Genomic DNA, 20,747 nt, shown 5'->3' on the forward strand with positions numbered 1-20,747 from the left:
AATCCGAGCACGACGATGCGCTCGTAATATCGACCAGGATCGCCAACGCACAAGTAAGAAGGATCATGATCGACACAGGGAGCTCGGCCGACGTGCTCTATTTCGATGCTTTCCAAAAGCTCGGTTTGTCTAGACAGAACTTTGAGCCGATGTGCTCGGCGCTCACTGGGTTCACCGGCGACTCGATCTCACTGTTGGGTGCGGTTACTTTGCCCCTGACTTTGGGAGCACCGCCAAGATCGAAGACGGTGATGTCCACCTTTTTAGTGGTGGACCTCCCCACTGCATACAACATCATCCTCGGTCGACAAACGCTCAACAAGATCAGGGCTGTCGTCTCTACTTACCACCGAACGGTAAAGTTCCCGACCCACGCTTGGGCCGGAGAAGTCCGGGGAAGTCCCCGTGAATCCAGGCGCTGCTACTTGATGGCCGTCTCACTGCACAAAAGGGCGAGGACCAAGCAACCCCTGTGGGACCCTAGGGAAATGAAGAAGCTGACCCTACATCCTGAGCCGACGGCGCCCACTTGCGGCATACCGTGGATGAAGGATCAGCCAGACCAGATGATCAGGATCGGGTCGGAACTCCCCAAGCCAGAGCGGGAGCAGCTCGTCGGCTTCCTACGGGAGAATGCTGACGTCTTCGCTTGGTCGCCCACCGACATGACGGGCCTCGACCCGAAGGTCGCTCAACACCACCTTAACATCTCACCCGATGCTCGCCCGGTAAAGCAGAAGCCCCGAAGGCAAGCTCCTGATCGAAAATTAGCTATCCGTGAGGAGGTGGAGCGACTTTTGTCAGCAAGCTTTATAGAAGAAGTCAAATACCCGCGATGGCTATCCAAAGTAGTCCTCGTGAAAAAATATAATGGAAGTTGGAGGATGTGTGTTGACTACACCAGTCTCAATAGCGCGTGCCTGAAGGATTTCTACCCCCTCCCGAGGATCGACCAGCTAGTCGACGCAACAGCCAGGCATGCTCGCCTCTCGTTCATGGACGCCTTTTCCGGTTACAATCAGATCAGAATGGCGCCCGAAGACCAAGAGCACATAACTTTTCTCACTGACCAAGGGGTATACTTTTACAAGGTCATGTCGTTCGGGCTGAAGAACGCTGGGGCCACGTATCAAAGAACCATAAACAAGATGTTCTCCCTACAGATCGGGCGGAACATGAAGGTTTACATCGACGACATGATCGTGAAAAGCCGAACGGACGCAACCCACCTGACCGACTTGGCCGAAACATTCGCCACACTGCGTAAGTACGACATGCGGCTCAACCCCACGAAGTGTGCTTTCGGCTTCAGCTCGGGAAGATTCCTTGGATTCATCATACATGAAAGAGGAATTGATGCCAACCCGGAGAAAGTCCAAGCAATCATCGACATGCAAAGCCCTCGGACAATCAAAGACTTATAGCGGCTTAACGGGAGGCTCACCGCTCTATCTACGTTCCTTTCCCGATCAGGTGACCGCTGCCTCCCCTTCTTTCGGGCGCGGAAGAGCCCGAAGAACTTCGAGTGGACAGCGGAATGCGAGGAAGCCTTCATACACGTAAAGCAACACCTGGCTAACCTGCCCTGCCTTGCCTCAGTCCTTTCCGGGGAGAAGCTCAGTGTCTGCCTGGCCGCCTCCCTGCATGCTGTTCGCTCCGTTCAGACAAAAGAAGCCGTCGGTGAGCAACTGCCAGTCTATTACGTCAGCCATGTCCAAAACGTACCTGAAGAACGGTACCCGCCGATTGAAAGGCTTGCCCTGACGCTCGTGCTAACCGCTCGAAAGCTGCGCTCCTACTTCTAAACCCATCTGATTGAGGTAATCACCGACCAACCACTCCGAAAGGTTCTATCTAAATTCGATGTTGCAGGTCGGCTCCTCAAATGGTCAGTAGAGCTTGGAGAGTTCGATATACTGTATGTCCCGAGGACTGCCATCAAAGCCCAGTCGATAGTTGACTTCATCTCGGAACTGGCTCAAATTGAGGACAAGGATCCTGAACAGCTTGGGGAGGGATGGATCCAACACATGGATGGATCGGCTGCCTCGGGTGGCGCTGGCGCAGGGCTGGTGCTATCAGCCCCCAATGGACGCTCGTTCGAACGCTCCCTCCACTTCAGATTTCAAGCTACCAATAACGAAGCTGAATATGAGGCACTCCTGGCTGGACTCAGGTTGGCCCTCGAGATGCAGGTAAATGCCATTCACGTCCTCACCGACTCGTAGCTAGTGGTCGAGTAAGTCAGCGGCGGATACGAGGTCAGAGAACCTACCATGGCCAAATACCTGGCAGAGGTAAAAAGCCTAGCCTCCGACTTCTCTCGTTTCATGATATCTCGGGTGCCAAGGAGTCAAAACGGGCGAGCTGACGAGTTGGCCAAACTGGCCTCGAGGTCGAACCCCGAAGTCGAGCCCGAGGTCGAAAAGCTCCCTTTCCAAGCCATCTCAGTCTCGACCGTGTCTTCGACCGACGCGCAGACTACGTGGGTGCAGGAGATGTTGCGTTTCAAGAGGGACGGGATCCTTCCCTCCGACGATGCCGCAGCTCAGTGCATTCGCCGCACGTTGGCTTGGTACTCCGAGGTGAATCGACGACTCTATAAGCGATCTTTCTCACATCCCCTCCTGCGGTGCCTCGAACCAGAAGAAGCTCAGACGGTTCTGCCCGAGGTCCATGAAGGGATTTGCGGGGAGCACATCGCCGGGCGAACCTTGGCGTATAAAATCCTCCGACAAGGGTACTATTGGCCCACCATGTCCCAAGACGCGAGGTCCTACGCGCAGCGGTGCGGCCCGTGCCAGAGGCACGCCCGAACACCCCAACAGCCCGCGGTTCCGCTCGCCCCCATCGATTGCAAGTGGTAGTTCGCACAATGGGGGCTGGATCTCCTCGAACCTTTTCCGCCTGCCTCGGAGCAGCGGAAATACGTCATCGTGGGAGTTGATTACTTCATAAAGTGGGTTGTAGCTGAGCCACTGGCAACAACCACGGAACATCAGGTAGAGAAATTCGTATGGAAAAATATAGTGACTCGGTTTGGCCTGCCCAAGACTATCATCACGGACAACAGGACCCAGTTCACTAGCGCGCAATTCCGACGGTTCTGCGCGAACTACAAGATTCAGCTGAGGTTCAGCTCGGTGGCACATCCCAAGACGAACGGCCTAGCGGAAGTCACCAACCGGGCCATCTTGGAAGAACTCAGGAGAAGAGTATCTGCGGCCCGATTGGCCTAGGTGGATGAGCTCCCAAGCATCTTGTGGTCCCTGCGGACTACCCCCAAAACCGCTACTGGAGAATCTCCCTACAGCCTCACGTTTGGCACCGAGGCCGTCCTCGCCCCCGAAGTCGTCTTCCCCACGATTCGGACGGAAAACTATGACGAGAACACATCGAATTAAGGATTACAAGTGGGGCTCGACTTGCTCGAAGAACGGCGTGCGGACGCACACGTGAAGGCCCTCTCCTACAAGAGAGCCGTCGCTAGGATCTACAACTGCAAGGTACGGCCCCGACCGATTAGGTTATGTGATCTGGTCCTACGCAAGGCCGAAGTCAGCGACCCGACCGGAGCTCGTGGCAAGCTTGCTCCTAATTGGGAAGGACCCTATCAGGTTATCAGCGTCGTCAGAGTCGGCACATATCGGCTCGCAACCATGCAAAGCCGCCCTTTGCCGAGAACGTGGAACGTGCAAAATCTTAAAAAGTTTTTCGTATAATCGAAAGCAAGATGGACAAGGCAGAAGTCTGGACAAAAGATCTTTTCATTCAAACAAAAGACAACTTACAAGACCAGACAAGTGACAACGTCGGACCGATCCTCTAGATCGTTACAAATTCCTACCCAGACTTTCAGGGGCCTCGACATTGTCATCAAAGGGGACTTCGTCTGGCATGTCGACGCTTGGGTCTTCGGGGTAGGAGGCAAAGGGGTTTTCCTCGATCTCCAGACCGGGGTGGCGCACTTTGAATCGGGCCAGGGCAATCCGATACCCATATTCATAGGTAACCTGCTCCGACCGCACGAGGCCGAGCTAGAACCCCGAGGACTATTTGTAGTCCTCAATCAGCCTCTTATCTTTCTCCGGCTGCTGCTTCATCTCGGCGGCCAAGGCCTCGGTGGCCCCCTTTGCCTCGGCGACCGCCTCCACCAGCTTTTGAGTAAGGGTGACCGCCTCGTTCCGGGCTAGGCGCGCCTCGGTTCAAATCACCCTCAAGAGCGTCAGAAGCTCTTTATGTTGTTCCTCGGCCGCCTTCGCCTCGGACTTAAGGCGCAGGGCCTCCGCCTCCAGCGCCGAGGTATGTTGCTCGGCCGCCGTCGCCTCGGACTTGAGGCACGACACCTTCGTCTCCAGCTTCGGGGCGCGCTGCTCGGCCGCTACGACCGCCTACGGGGCCGCTCCCACGCGGACCTCCTCAATCTGCCTACGCAGCTCAGCGTTGCGGTCGCACAAAATACCGAGGTCCGACCCGCATCACGCACGCGATCCATCAACGCCGTGGTGTAATGATAGCTCTGTGAGAAGAAGAGTCGGGACAAATGTCGTTTGGGTCTAAGTAGGCGCCCCGATGGTAAGGCATTTACCCACAGCAACGACTTGGCTGACTTGCCAAGCAAAACCCCTGAGGGCATGGTGTACAGCTCCCGAGCCATGTCGGGATGAAGCCCACCTCGGGCGAACGAGGTCGCAGCCTCTCCGTCGTCCCACACCCGGGTCCTGCGGGTCAGGCCCGCCCACCGGGCCAACAGCGGATCGGAAGGTTGGCCCTCCGAAAACTCGCCCATCACACGAGCCTGGTAGGGCTCGTCCTGCGCTTCCGCGGGGAGGCGAGATAGGTCGCGGATGGATGGTTCCCGAGGTGCTTCTTGGCCCCCTCGTTGCTCGGGTTGGCCTCGCCCCGGCTAAGGCTCCGTCGCCGATCGTGCGCTCCCGATTCAACAACGACCTCTCTTGGCCGAGTCATCGGGGGATCTGGTTTCTTCTGGACGATGATCTTAGCCTTTTTCCGAGGATGAGTAGTCTCAACTTCTACCGGTGCTTCCTCCGACCCAACCCTCGGCTCGGTCGGGTGGCGCGGCAATGCGGCTAACGAAGAACGCCCCCCACACACAGTGGCAAGGTTCACCATTTCTGCATAAAAACACCGACATTGGTCAGAACGACAAAAAATCATTCGAAAAACCCTAACGCTACCCACTACGGACATACCTCAAGGCGCCGGGCTAAGACCCGCCTCGATCAGCCACGCCTCGGGCATCTTCTGAATAACTCTGGAGGCTGGGAGAATCTCCTTGAGTCGCCGAAGGTCCCGGCGCTCCTCGTCATTCAGGGTCGGGGCGGTGTTGTCAATCACGCGCGTCACCCACTGGAGCCCGAAGCCCTAGTCCTCCGAACGACAGACATAAAAGAAACGCCCCTTACATCCCTTGTTACTGGAAGGAGCCCCACTAACCCGGAAGCCCAGTCGGGCAGATAAATAGTAACCCCTCGACCCCTTGGAGAGACGGAAACATGAGAGGAAGAGGGATCGGGTCGGGGTGATATTGGCATAGTGGCACTCCCCTAGGAACGCCACCAGGTAGCGCCAAGAGTTCGACGTCATCTGTGACAGAGAAATGCACCACCATGAGATGCAGGAACTGATGACAGGATGCAGGGGAAGGCATAACCCGACCTCAAGGGCGTCTAGGGTTAGGGCAAAACCCTTCGGGATGGGGTCATACGCCCGTTACCTTGGCTCAGGGGCAATAAGCACAAATTCCTCCGGGATACCGTAACGACCCCGGAGGTAGCCGAGCGATGACTCGCTCACAATAAAGTCAATGTCGTGCGGCCACATTAAGGCTTCAAGGGCCCGAGCCACTTTCTTGTCGGATGACGAGTTGGGACTCGACGACAATGTCCACTATCCAACCTTACCAGAGGAGGAAGTTGAAGGAGGTGAGGACGAAGGAGAAGGGGAAGCCATCTTTACCAACCCTGGGGAGGAGAAGAAGGACAGCCGATTCGGACGAAGCAATATGGTCCGAAGAAGCAACTGAGCGAATGCAAGCAAGGAGACGTGCAGGAAGCCAACTGCGCGCTATTTATAGGCAAGGTCCCGCTAAAAACGATCCTTCCTCTCCTGAAGCATGTCGCGTCAGGCAAACCAAACGTCACTCCGCCATAAATGCGGCCTGACGTGGCAGCCGTTGGGCGCGCGACGCAGACGATGGAGCGTTGGTCTCCCCGCTCTCGAAAACCGGCGACCCCTTAAAAGTGACTGTCCCTTCGACTCCTGCGCAGGCAGGAGAGGACCTGTCCACCCGCGTCCAAACATCGCTTCTTTGATGGACCAGAACAAGTAGCTCCTTGGCTGCATGTTGCCCGAAACCACTTCCTCTGTATGGCCTGCCCGCCTGAGTCGTGCTCCTCGGTAGCATGTTGCCCGAGACCACCTCCTCTGCGCGGCCTGCCCGCTTGAGTCGTGCTCCTCGGCTACGTGTTGCCCGATACCACCTCCTCTACGCGGCCTGCCCGCCTGAGTCGTGCTCCTCGGCTGCATGTTGCCCGAGACCGCCGCTGTACGCCCGGCCCTCCTTATTTGCTAAACTCGGATCATACCCCTGGTAACGGACCAGCAGCCGCCCGGCAAAAACAATAACCGAAAGCTGAAGCCATGCCTCGGGCTCTCCTTTACAACAACCGACGCATAGCTTCATTCGGGGGGGGGGGGGGGAGGGGAATATGATAAGGGTAATAATGGTGATAAGACTCGGGCTGACGTCAACTGCCCTAGATGACGCCTCGTGCCTCGGTTGACCTGATAGCACCTGGTTAAACGGATCGGAACGCCGACCGAGGAACATTAACGTCCTGCTCAGGCCCGATCCTTCACGCCACGCCAATACCGCTGTCAGACGTTACCAGGAGTACGATCCTGCTCCATGCAAACAGACACATCAGAAACAATAAGTTACTCTATAAAAACCCCGCCCTAGGAGAGAAAAGGGAAAGCCTAGGGAAAAAAGAGATCTCTTCACTCCACTCGACTAACTTGATCATTGGAGGGGTCGGGCCGAGCTACCGACCCGACCTATGTGCAGGTGAGAAGACGAAGCGGCTTCCCACGAGATGCCAAGGGAAGGAACCATCGCCCGCAGAACGCCCCGACGAGCTCCGACGGGATCCGAGCCACGCGGCCGGCCACATCAGCAATCCTGAGAGACCTCGAGCAAGATCCTCTCCCATTCGGACCCGAACCAAGTCGTATCGGCCCTGAGGTCACGGCGTAAAGTTGTTTACACCAACATTCTTATTTGCTAAACTCGGATCATGCCCCCGGTAACGGACCAGCAGCCGCCCGACAAAAACAATAACCGAAAGCTGAAGCCATGCCTTGGGCTCCCCTTTACAACAACCGACGTAAAGCTTCCTTCCGGGGTGGGAACATGATAAGGGTAATAATGGTGATAAGACTCGGGCTGATGTCAGCCGCCCCAAATGACGCCTCGCGCCTTGGTTGACCTGATAGCACCTGGTCAAACGGACTGGAACGCCGGCCGAGGCACATTAACGTCCTGCTCAGGCCCGATCCTTCACGCCACGCCAACACCATTGTCAGATGTTACCAGGAGTACGATCCTGCTCCCTGCAAATAGGCACATCGGAAACAGTAAGTTACTCTATAAAAACCCCGCCCTAGGAGAGAAAAGGGGAACCCCAGGGAAAAAAGAGATCTCTTCACTCCACTCGACTAGCTTAATCGCCGGAGGGGTCGGGCCGAGCTACCGACCCGACCTATGTGCAGGTGAGAAGACGGAGCGGCTTCCCACAGACGCCGCTAAAAATCGTGCGGGTCGATCACACTCACCCAAAGCGGACAATCCCTCGCACCCCCGCGATGCACCGAGACAGACCAATTGGTCCCCTATCAGATTGGCGCTAGAAGGAGGGCCCCAACGGCCCAGACCCCCCTTGGCTCCCTGCGAGGGGGGGTCACCTGATAGGGCCAACTTAGTCCCACATCGATTGAGGAGTAGGAGAGCCAAGGGTTCATAATGCAACCGTGCCTCCCTTACCCTCAAAGGCACCTTTTGAAGCACACATGCGACATCCGAAGGGGCAAAATCATGCGGGTCAATCACACTCACCCAAACCAGACAATCCCTCCACCTCCGCGGTGCACCGAACCACTATAACGTACTATGTTGGATGATGCACATCTGCTGATGTTATGACGAGGCACATCTGCTGACACATCAATTTGAATCCCTCCGGGAGAGAGGTCCTGCCTACCCTAGTCTTCCCTTCAATTAGCAAAAGATGTGCGTAATTTTCAGGGAATCTTTGAATACGGGCTCCTACCTAATTTCATCGTACCACACACAATACGGGCATCCTCCGAATCTCTTCTTCTCTATTCTCCATGCGTTCCTTTAAACTGTGTCGTCGGATTCCTTCTTCTACCCATTCTATCATGTTACTATTCATTTTCGTCACCGATTCTCTCCCCAAAATAACTCCATCAGCAACACAGTCGAGCAGCAGCCGAACGCGTGAATCGAGAGAAACGGCTGGGGTGGGGAGTTCACCTCCGGGAGAAGGCGAAGGGAGAGAAGAGTCCGGAAGCGTCCCTCGCCGCCCACCCGAACGCCTTGCGCGGGTGCTCCTCCTCCGGGGACGTCGCCTTCCTCACCCCATTCTCGGTTGCCGCCTCCGCCATTGCCTACTCCTCTCTTTATCCTCGCTCGCCGATGACGGAGGAAACGAGGACGAGGACGGGAGAGACGCGGCGGTTATATTCTGGTAAATGCGTACCGTGCGCTCGAGCTCATCGCATCGTCGTCATCGAATCTGCCTTACGATTCGCTTGCTTCGCGATCCAACGGTTAGATGCGTGGACAACGTTTTGGTTACGATGCGCCTCGACAGCATCGTCGCTTGGGACACGACCACTCCGACGTCGCCACAAACTACGTCAGCCGCGTGATGGGCGGCTTCGTCAGATGGACGGGTTAGATTCACCTCCTCGGATGTGCGTACGTGGCGACCTGTAAGTGGGGCAGGAAGTTGGTGCTTGATTGTAGCCGCGGTGTTGCTGGCCGACCAGCAAACAGCTTCGTATCGCATCAGAACGGCGACGCCCTACCACAGCGCTGACGTCGGTAGCCTGGCGCCGGGGCACCACGATGACGGGACGGTGTTTCGTGGCTCGGTGTGCACTGCTGCTCACCGGAGGAGACCGGAAGGTAATTACGGTGCATTAAAGGCGCCAACAACCGGCGTAAATACAGATCACCTTTTTTTTGCTCTTTCCTTTCATTTTCTTAGATATATTTATATAAAATTAGCTGGAATTAGCTGGCAGATGGAGTAATGATTCGCTAGTGTAAAATGCCAACGACAAGAGGATTTGGAAGGAGCGGAAATAATGGATATACTGACGATGGAGTGAATGAGCGGTGAAGTGGTTTTCTGAACGGTGATAAACCGCCACCAGCTGAACTCAGCTCTCATATCGTAGCTTCGAGAGGGTAAGCTGAATCCGATCCCCGGTAGTTGGAAAAGAATTCAAGAAAAGCCACCCTCTTTTGAGAACACCGCATCACATGACAGCAAAAGAGAAGAATTCAAGAAAGCACAGGATAACAATTAGTTCTTCCTTGAACTCTTCCCTCTCAACAACTGACTATGCTTCCCCCTTGGCTTTCGTCGTATGTCATATCGTAAGAATCCAACTAAACCCAATGCTTCCCCCTTGGCTTTCGTCGTATGTCATATCGTAAGAATCCAACTAAACCCAATGCTTCCCCCTTGGCTTTCGTCGTATGTCATATCGTAAGAATCCAACTAAACCCACCCGGTAACACGAGGGTGGGTCGGTGGCATATACTCTCATAGTAGCAAGCCAAAAATACAACTCAAGAAAATGCAATTGGCAAGAAAACATACTCAAAAGCACCACAAAATTCCACCGAGGACCAATCGCATGTTTGATGATATAATAGATACATCATTTAACGAAGCAACATCATTTAATTAAACAACATAGTGCAAGATGTGATTCCAGTAAATCTTGATTGACAACAATATTCGATCTCACTAAAAAACTCAAAGAAATAAAACCTACTTTGTGAGATTAAGAAGGGGCAATAAATTCTTATCAGGTTAAATAAAGAACATAGAGATCACATTCAATTTCTTGAATAAGTCGACAAAAAAAAAAGAAAACAACCTCTTCCATGATGATAACCGATCTGGGAAAGGAAACCTTTTCTAGCAATCAATGATCTTTAGAATGTTCTAAAGAAAATGCCAAAACCACAAATTAATTTTGTGCTTCCGGTTTCCGTTGTACCCTCGTAAAATGAAACGTTGTCTTTGCTGATGTTGAGTTCAATATTTAGGGGTTCTTCAGGCTACGGAAATCTTTGAAATTTTTGACGGGTTGGTGATCAGTTCAAAGACGAGACGAAAGTGTCTATATTTGACAATGACCGTCATTACTCACAGCAGTATGCTTCGAATGATCTTCTGGTGAGGCTAGCTTAATAACAAAGTAGCAAACTATATGAATCAAGGCGCTCTGATGGATCAATCCAGTCGATCCACCCGAATCGAAGATCTCCAAAAGAAGAAGAAAAAGAGTTTACCATGCCGTTCTCAGATCTACAGAATCAAACAGAGCTCAACGAAAAAAGAAATAGATAACATCTTAATGAAGTAACCAGATCCGCAATTCCGGAGAGATCAATCCGACGAAAAACCTTGCAGAAGGGCGAAAAACAAAGCAACGAAGTTGAGATCACGGAAATACGACATAAAAGGCGATTGCCACCTGCAGCGATCGCCGCGACGGCCGCGCGGAGATTGAGATCGCCGTTCCCGTGACGGAAGCCATTGCCGACAGATCGACCCTAAGATGACAAGAGAGAGAGGAACACAAGGGGCGCAAGTGAGGCAACGGGGAGGCGGCCGATCATAAAGAGGAGCGAGGTGGCTTCGGTAATATCGACGTTAAAATGACCAAAAGGCCATCCTGGAGAAAGCATCTGCCGACCTGCCTGCTCTTTATATCACTACTGGCCCATCCCGGCCTTACCAATGTTGAGCCGTCCAGTATCTAAAACCCTCGAATTCGTCGACACACACTCTTACCGCCTTTAATGCTAATGTTACTACGAACATTGACATTTATCTGATCTTATTACGGGAGGAAATTAGGATTTGACAATATTGTATAACCTTCTTCACGCTCTTTTCATTCGAAGCATCCTTTCCGATTTAATGTTCATCCTTACACAAATATTTTCACCATTAATTTCAAGTCACCATGAACAACTTCAAACACAAATGAGTCGACGATCCCACACGCTGAAGCAGAAGAAGAAGCACACCACATTGGCTTGCATCCACGAGGAAACCTAGTAGTTCGATTTACGAAGGCCCAGGACGCCGAGGACGACGAGCAACACGTACGCCAGGGATGCCACCATCGACAGAACGATGGCAGCGTTGACGCGGGCGCAGAAGCCACCGACGGCGTGGCAAATCTCTGACCACCTAGCCAAGCGTTGTTGTCCGTGCTCCAGCACAACGCTGATCGCAGTTGCCGCACCGTTGCCGGAGAAGAGGAGGGCCACCATGACCAGGTCGCCTATGGAGAAGGGCAGTAACATGATGCTTTTGCCAGCTTTGCTTGCGATGAGGAGCGCAAGGGAGACCACCGAGTAGAACGACACAAGGGTGTTGGCCACTATAAAGTACCTGGGATTTAGAAAGAACAAGAGAAGATTAGGAGGCGAATATCTACCTACTTGCTCCTCCTCGATGCCAACATTGCTAGAAAGATATGATCTAGGGAGGAATTGCTACACGAAGGCTGCGGAGTTGGTCGACTTGGTCGATCCGGCGACGGTGGATAAGAAACCCGTAAGAGGATTAACGAAGAGAACCGTGACGGTCCCCCGGGCGGTGCCCATCACGATGGTGGCGACTAGTGTTAAGACTATGGCGCTGATGCGGAGGATGTAGCTCAGTAGACGCATCCAGCTCACTGGCGCCGGCACTCCGACGTTGTAGGCAGGAGGCGATTGCATCGCTGGCGGCGCTGCTGCCGCATGAATAATATCGTGGGCTTCGCCGCCGGATGTCCCATGCATTCCACCAAAACCAGGCCCATTATTCTGGGACTCCATTCCCCTTTGAGAAGGAAGGAAATCAGAGAATTGAAGTGCTATATACGAGGGATGTCTAGGAGAGAAAAGCCGCGAACTAACTAGCTAGCCAGCCAGCCAGCCAGCCTTGGAAGAACATCCAATGCACCACACACTATGGAAATAGGAGATAGTATGGCGCCCTGCGTGTGTACATACACATGTATATATAGCGTGTGGGGACGCACATTGCGGAAACAGTGTGCTGCCCATGTGGATCTTATATCACGTACTGAGATCACATGTGGAAGTATAGTACTGGGGAGGCCGAGACCAGATATTTAGCATGTAATCAATTTGTCAAAGTCAAACCTCCTTTCTTCGTAGCGTATTTTGGATCCTCAAATCAACCTATTGTCATCAGGGATTCAACATTGATAAGGGTAATAATGGCGATAAGACTCGGGCTAACGTCAGCCACCCCAGATGACGCCTCGCGCCTCGGTTGACCTGATAGCACCTGGTCAAACGGATCGAAACGCCGGCCGAGGCACATTAACGTCTTGCTCGGGCCCGATCCTTCACGCCACGCCAACACCGCTGTCAAACGTTACCAGGAGTACGATCCTGCTCCCTACAAACAAGCACATCGGAAACAGTAAGTTACTCTATAAAAACCCCGCCCTATGAGAGAAAAGGGGAACCCTAGGGAAAAAAGAGATCTCTTCACTCCACTCGACTAACTTGATCGTCGAAGGGGTCGGGCCGAGCTATCGACCTGACCTATGCGCAGGTGAGAAGACGAAGTGGCTTCCCACGAGACGCCAAGGGAAGGAACCATCACCCGCAAAACGCCCCGACTAGCTCCGACGTGATCCGAGCCACGCGGCCGGCCACATCAGCAATCCTGAGAGACCTCGAGCAAGATCCCCTCCCATTTGGACCCGAACCAAGCCGTGTCAGCCACGAGGTCATGGTGTAAAGTTGTTTACACCAACATTCTTGGCGCTAGAAGGAGGGCCGAATGTCGAGGGATCAACAGATCAACTCAAATGAGCCCGCGGCCGAGGGAACATCCTCCACATGGTGAACCCCAAGATGAACATCTCGCCACAACATCGGAGCGCTATTGGCGATTGTTCAACGACCTGGGTTTGTCCCCGCCTGAAGGTCCCTTTGCCGGCTCGTCGCCTGTATCGTTCGAGGCCTTTCAGGACCTCGCTCATCAAGTCCGAACTCTGACGGGTATGGTACAAACCATCATCCCGCTCGTTGCTCATCCTGCGCACCCGCCTATGACCCAACCACTGCGGCAGCGGGAGCCGCCCACTCGGGATCACACGCCACTTCCAGAACTCCCTACCTCGCCTCGGGACCGACCGGCCCCATTCGGGAACCAAGTAGCGGCAAACCCGAGGGGTCGCCCGGAGCCTGAGGCGCTGTTTTCAGATTCAACGGACTCCCTGCGAGGCCAGCTACGCCTTGTCAGTCAGCGACTCGACGAAGTGCAGGAGGAGGTTCACATGTCGAAGGGAGAGCTCGGGGCGGACACACACCAGGGATCCCCGTTCGCGCCCGAAATACAAGATCAACTAATTCCCCCGAACTTCCGGCTTCCCTCTCTGGACGCATATGACGGAGCCACCGACCCGGCGGACCATGTAGCCGCTTTCCGTGCCCAGATGGCACTATATGGGACTTATGACGTTTTGATGTGCAGGGCGTTTCCTACGACTCTGAGGGGGCCAGCTCGTGCATGTTATAGCGGCCTGAAGACCGGGACGATCACCTCCTTTGATCACCTCGTCAGAGACTTCAAGCTTAACTTCCTGGCTTATTCCCGACCGAAGCCGTCCGTTGCATTACTCCTCGGACTCAACCAAAGGGAGGACGAGCCCCTCTCCCATTTTGTGAATCGCTTTACAACACAAATTCGGGGGCTGTCGGACGCTCATCCCTCTCTGTTAATGCAGGCGTTTATGATAGGCCTGCGACCTTCCAGATTCTTCTGGTCTCTCGTGGAGCGACCCCCCACCGCAATACCCGAGATGCTTCAACGGGCGAACCAGTTCATTGCTGCCGAGGCCTGGATGGCCGGGAAACGGGACGAGCATAAACGAAGCAGGTCGGAGCCGACTCGGGGACAGTCGTCTACCACGCCGAGGCGCCGGTTGGACCGTCCTGACCTGTCGGCGTCAAGACCCCCGCTTCCCGCCTTCGGCGCGTCCCAGATAGAGATATTTCTCTAGATAAGGGAGAAGGGGGCTGCTCAAAAACCCCAACCCGATGAGAAGCCCGCAGGAACTTGCAGACCGATTAAAGTCCTGCTGCTTCCACCGACAGAATGGGCATGACACCGAGCAGTGTTGTGAGTTGAAGAGACAGATCGAGGAGCTTATTCGTAGAGGACACCTCGGCCGGTACCTCCAGCAGGGTAAGGAACTTTCGCCGTGCCCGGAGGGTCCCGTCGAGCGACACATCGACGTGATAACAGGCGGCCCTACATCCGGAGGGAACACCTTGTCCGGAAGAAAGGCATACGCCCGAGCCGCCTCTGCCGAAGCCCCAGGCACAGGCCCAAGCCCGAAGTCACATTCCTGGCCGAAGCCCCCGAGCAATCCGAGCACGACGATGCGCTCGTAATATCGACCAGGATCGCCAACGCACAAGTAAGAAGGATCATGATCGACACAGGGAACTCGGCCGACGTGCTCTATTTCGATGCTTTCCAGAAGCTCGGTTTGTCTAGACAGAACTTTGAGCCGATGTGCTCGGCGCTCACTTGGGTTCACCGGCGACTCGATCTCACCGTTGGGAGCGGTTACTTTGCCCCTAACTTTGGGAGCGCCGCCAAGATCGAAGACGGTGATGTCCACCTTTTTAGTGGTGGACCTCCCCACTGCATACAACGTCATCCTCAGTCGACAAACGCTCAACAAGATCAGGGCTGTCGTCTCTACTTACCACCGAACGATAAAGTTCCCGACCCACGCTGGGGCCGGAGAAGTCCGGGGAAGTCCCCGTGAATCCAGGCGCTGCTACTTGATGGCAGTCTCACTGCACAAAAGGGCGAGGACCGAGCAACCCCTGTGGGACCCTAGGGAAATGAAGAAGCTGACCCTACATCCTGAGCCGACGGCGCCCACTTGCGGCATACCGTGGATGAAGGATCAGCCATACCGGACGATCAGGATCGGGTCGGAACTCCCCAATTCAGAGCGGGAGCAGCTCGTCTTGATCGTTGGAGGGGTCGGGCCGAGCTACCGACCCGACCTATGTGCAGGTGAGAAGACGGAGCGGCTTCCCACGAGACGCCAAGGGAAGGAACCATCGCCCGTAGAACGCCCCGACGAGCTCCGACGGGATCCGAGCCACGCGGCCGGCCACATCAGCAATCCTAAGAGACCTCGAGCAAGATCCTCTCCCATTCGGACCCGAACCAAGTCGTATCGGCCCTGAGGTCACGGCGTAAAGTTGTTTACACCAACATTCTTATTTGCTAAACTCGGATCATGCCCACGGTAACGGACCAGCAGTCGCTCGGCAAAAACAATAACCGAAAGCTGAAGCCATGCCTTGGGCTCCCCTTTACAACAACCGACGTAAAGCTTCCTTCCCGGGGGGGGGGGACATGATAAGGGTAATAATGGCGATAAGACTCGGGCTGATGTCAGCCGCCCCAAATGATGCCTCGCGCCTTGGTTGACCTGATAGCACTTGGTCAAACGGACCGGAATGCCGGCCGAGGCACATTAACGTCCTGCTCAGGCTCGATCCTTCACGCCACGCCAACACCATTGTCAGACGTTACCAGGAGTACGATCCTGCTCCCTACAAATAGGCACATCGGAAACAGTAAGTTACTTTATAAAAACCCCGCCCTAGGAGAGAAAAGGGGAACCCCAGGGAAAAAAGAGATCTCTTCACTCCACTCGACTAGCTTGATCGTCGGAGGGGTCGGGCCGAGCTACCGACCCGACCTATGTGCAGGTGAGAAGACGGAGCGGCTTCCCACAGACGCCGCTAAAAACCGTGCGGGTCGATCACACTCACCCAAAGCGGACAATCCCTCGTACCCCCGCGATGCACCGAGACAGACCAATTGGTCCCCTATCAGATTGGCGCTAGAAGGTGGGCCCCAACGGCCCAGACCCCCCTTGGCTCCCTACGAGGGGGGGTCACCTGATAGGGCCAACTTAGTCCCACATCGGTTGAGGAGTAAGAGAGCCAAGGGTTCATAATGCAACCGTGCCTCCCTTACCCTTAAAGGCGCCTTTTGAAGCACACATGCGGCATCCGAAAGGGCAAAAGCATGCGGGTCAATCACACTCACCCAAACCAGACAATCCTTCCACCTCCGCGGTGCACCGAACCACTATAACGTACTATGTTGGATGATGCACATCTGCTGATGTTATGACGAGGCACATCTGCTGACACATCAATTTGAATCCCTCCGGGAGAGAGGTCCTGCCTACCCTAGTCTTCCCTTCAATTAGCAAAAGATGTGCGTAATTTTCAGGGAATCTTTGAATACGGGCTCCTACCTAATTTCATCGTACCACACACAATACGGGCATCCTCCGAATCTCTTCTTCTCTATTCTCCATGCGTTCCTTTAAACTGTGTCGTCGGATTCCTTCTTCTACCCATTCTATCATGTTACTATTCATTTTCGTCACCGATTCTCTCCCCAAAATAACTCCATCAGCAACACAGTCGAGCAGCAGCCGAACGCGTGAATCGAGAGAAACGGCTGGGGTGGGGAGTTCACCTCCGGGAGAAGGCGAAGGGAGAGAAGAGTCCGGAAGCGTCCCTCGCCGCCCACCCGAACGCCTTGCGCGGGTGCTCCTCCTCCGGAGACGTCGCCTTCCTCACCCCATTCTCGGTTGCCGCCTCCGCCATTGCCTACTCCTCTCTTTATCCTCGCTCGCCGATGACGGAGGAAACGAGGACGAGGACGGGAGAGACGCGGCGGTTATATTCTGGTAAATGCGTACCGTGCGCTCGAGCTCATCGCATGGTCGTCATCGAATCTGCCTTACGATTCGCTTGCTTCACGATCCAACGGTTAGATGCGTGGACAACGTTTTGGTTACGATGCGCCTCGACCGCATCGTCGCTTGGGACACGACCACTCCGACGTCGCCACAAACTACGTCAGCCGCGTGATGGGCGGCTTCGTCAGATGGACGGGTTAGATTCACCTCATCGGATGTGCGTACGTGGCGACCTGTAAGTGGGGCAGGAAGTTGGTGCCTGATTGTAGCCGCGGTGTTGCTGGCCGACCAGCAAACAGCTTCGTATCGCATCAGAACGGCGACGCCCTACCACAGCGATGACGTCGGTAGCCTGGCGCCGGGGCACCACGATGACGGGACGGTGTTTCGTGGCTCGGTGAGCACTGCTGCTCACCGGAGGAGACCGGAAGGTAATTACGGTGCATTAAAGGCGCCAACAACCGGCGTAAATACAGATCACCTTTTTTTTGCTCTTTCCTTTCATTTTCTTAGATATATTTATATAAAATTAGCTGGAATTAGCTGGCAGATGGAGTAATGATTCGCTAGTGTAAAATGCCAACGACAAGAGGATTTGGAAGGAGCGGAAATAATGGATATACTGACGATGGAGTGAATGAGCGGTGAAGTGGTTTTCTGAACGGTGATAAACCGCCACCAGCTGAACTCAGCTCTCATATCGTAGCTTCGAGAGGGTAAGCTGAATCCGATCCCCGGTAGTTGGAAAAGAATTCAAGAAAAGCCACCCTCTTTTGAGAACACCGCATCACATGACAGCAAAAGAGAAGAATTCAAGAAAGCACAGGATAACAATTAGTTCTTCCTTGAACTCTTCCCTCTCAACAACTGACTATGCTTCCCCCTTGGCTTTCGTCGTATGTCATATCGTAAGAATCCAACTAAACCCAATGCTTCCCCCTTGGCTTTCGTCGTATGTCATATCGTAAGAATCCAACTAAACCCAATGCTTCCCCCTTGGCTTTCGTCGTATGTCATATCGTAAGAATCCAACTAAACCCACCCGGTAACACGAGGGTGGGTCGGTGGCATATACTCTCATAGTAGCAAGCCAAAAATACAACTCAAGAAAATGCAATTGGCAAGAAAACATACTCAAAAGCACCACAAAATTCCACCGAGGACCAATCGCATGTTTGATGATATAATAGATACATCATTTAACGAAGCAACATCATTTAATTAAACAACATAGTGCAAGATGTGATTCCAGTAAATCTTGATTGACAACAATATTCGATCTCACTAAAAAACTCAAAGAAATAAAACCTACTTTGTGAGATTAAGAAGGGGCAATAAATTCTTATCAGGTTAAATAAAGAACATGGAGATCACATTCAATTTCTTCAATAAGTCGACAAAAAAAAAAGAAAACAACCTCTTCCATGATGATAACCGATCTGGGAAAGGAAACCTTTTCTAGCAATCAATGATCTTTAGAATGTTCTAAAGAAAATGCCAAAACCACAAATTAATTTTGTGCTTCCGGTTTCCGTTGTACCCTCCTAAAATGAAACGTTGTCTTTGCTGATGTTGAGTTCAATATTTAGGGGTTCTTCAGGCTACGGAAATCTTTGAAATTTTTGACGGGTTGGTGATCAGTTCAAAGACGAGACGAAAGTGTCTATATTTGACAATGACCGTCATTACTCACAGCAGTATGCTTCGAATGATCTTCTGGTGAGGCTAGCTTAATAACAAAGTAGCAAACTATATGAATCAAGGCGCTCTGATGGATCAATCCAGTCGATCCATCCGAATCGAAGATCTCCAAAAGAAGAAGAAAAAGAGTTTACCATGCCGTTCTCAGATCTACAGAATCAAACGGAGCTCAACGAAAAAAGAAATAGATAACATCTTAATGAAGTAACCAGATCCGCAATTCCGGAGACATCAATCCGACGAAAAACCTTGCAGAAGGGCGAAAAACAAAGCGATGAAGTTGAGATCACGGAAAGACGACATAAAAGGCGATTGCCACCTGCAGCGATCGCCGCGACGGCCGTGCGGAGATTGAGATCGCCGTTCCCGTGACGGAAGCCATTGCCGACAGATCGACCCGAAGATGACAAGAGAGAGAGGAACACAAGGGGCGCAAGTGAGGCAAAGGGGAGGCGGCTGGTCATAAAGAGGAGCGAGGTGGCTTCGGTAATATCGACGTTAAAATGACCAAAAGGCCATCCAGGAGAAGGCATCTGCCGACCTGCCTGCTCTTTATATTACTACTGGCCCATCCCGGCCTTACCAATGTTGACCCGTCCAGTATCTAAAACCCTCGAATTCGTCGACACACACTCTTACCGCCTTTAATGCTAATGTTACTACGAACATTGACATTATATTTGATCTTATTACGGGAGGAAATTAGGATTTGACTATATTGTATAACCTTCTTCACGCTCTTTTCATTCGAAGCATCCTTTCCGATTTAATGTTCATCCTTACACAAATATTTTCACCATTAATTCCAAGTCACCATGAACAACTTCAAACACAAATGAGTCGACGATCCCACACGCTGAAGCAGAAGAAGAAGTAGAAGAAGAAGAAGCACACCACATTGGCTTGCATCGACGAGGAAACCTAGTAGTTCGATTTACGAAGGCCCAGGAGGCCGAGGACGACGAGCAGCACGTACGCCAGGGATGCCACCATCGACAGAACGATGGCGGCGTTGACGCGGGCGCAGAAGCCACCGACGGCGTGGCAAATCTCTGACCACCTAGCCAAGCGTTGTTGTCCGTGCTCCAGCACAACGCTGATCGCAGTTGCCGCACCGTTGCCGGAGAAGAGGAGGGCCACCATGACCAGGTCGCCTATGGAGAAGGGCAGTAACATGATGCTTTTGCCAGCTTTGCTTGCGATGAGGAGCGCAAGGGAGACCACCGAGTAGAACGACACAAGGGTTTTGGCCACTATAAAGTACCTGGGATTTAGAAAGACCAAGAGAAGATTAGGAGGCGAATATCTACCTACTTGCTCCTCCTCGATGCCAACATTGCTAGAAAGATATGATCTAGGGAGGAATTGCTACACGAAGGCTGCGGAGTTGGTCGACTTGGTCGATCCGGCGACGGTGGATAAGAAACCCGTAAGAGGATTAACGAAGAGAACCGTGACGGTCCCCCGGGCGGTGCCCATCACGATGGTGGCTACTAGTGTTAAGACTATGGCGCTGATGCGGAGGATGTAGCTCAGTAGACGCATCCAGCTCACCGGCGCCGGCACTCCGACGTTGTAGGCAGGAGGCGATTGCATCGCTGGCGGCGATGCTGCCGCATGAATAATATCGTGGGCTTCGCCGCCGGATGTCCCATGCATTCCTCCAAAACCAGGCCCATTATTCTGGGACTCCATTCCCCTTTGAGAAGATATTTAGCTGCCCATGTGGATCTCATATCACGTACTGAGATCACATGTGGAAGTATAGTACTGGGGAGGCCGGACCAGATATTTAGCATGTATCGTCATTTGGTCAAAGTCAAACCTCCTTTCTTCGTAGCGTATTTTGGATCCTGCGATCAGATTAGCTGTCTTTTCCGTTGCGTCAAGTCTCGTGTGATCCT

General features: G+C 53.2%; 2 protein-coding genes and 1 long non-coding RNA gene across 3 annotated transcripts; all 3 read right to left on the reverse strand.

The window, feature by feature from the left end:
- Window positions 1–9,945: 9,945 nt before the first annotated feature.
- On the reverse strand, window positions 9,946–11,072 carry LOC135594060 (uncharacterized). Its single transcript, XR_010479989.1, has 2 exons — window positions 10,825–11,072; window positions 9,946–10,611 (listed from the first exon to the last, which is right to left on the reverse strand). It is a non-coding gene; the product is annotated as an uncharacterized LOC135594060 (long non-coding RNA).
- A 221-nt stretch (window positions 11,073–11,293) lies between these two features.
- On the reverse strand, window positions 11,294–12,301 carry LOC135594448 (CASP-like protein 1E1). The gene is made up of 2 exons (XM_065084834.1): window positions 11,862–12,301; window positions 11,294–11,753 (listed from the first exon to the last, which is right to left on the reverse strand). The coding sequence occupies exons 1-2, from the start codon at window positions 12,182–12,184 to the stop codon at window positions 11,411–11,413; spliced, it is 666 nt and encodes a 221-aa protein (XP_064940906.1). The 5' UTR covers window positions 12,185–12,301; the 3' UTR covers window positions 11,294–11,410.
- A 7,330-nt stretch (window positions 12,302–19,631) lies between these two features.
- On the reverse strand, window positions 19,632–20,586 carry LOC135594449 (CASP-like protein 1E1). Its single transcript, XM_065084835.1, has 2 exons — window positions 20,216–20,586; window positions 19,632–20,107 (listed from the first exon to the last, which is right to left on the reverse strand). The coding sequence occupies exons 1-2, from the start codon at window positions 20,536–20,538 to the stop codon at window positions 19,765–19,767; spliced, it is 666 nt and encodes a 221-aa protein (XP_064940907.1). The 5' UTR covers window positions 20,539–20,586; the 3' UTR covers window positions 19,632–19,764.
- Between the last annotated feature and the right edge of the window lie 161 nt (window positions 20,587–20,747).

This window comes from Musa acuminata, chromosome BXJ1-9 (genome assembly GCF_036884655.1).
Source record: "Musa acuminata AAA Group cultivar baxijiao chromosome BXJ1-9, Cavendish_Baxijiao_AAA, whole genome shotgun sequence".
NCBI lineage: Eukaryota > Viridiplantae > Streptophyta > Magnoliopsida > Zingiberales > Musaceae > Musa > Musa acuminata.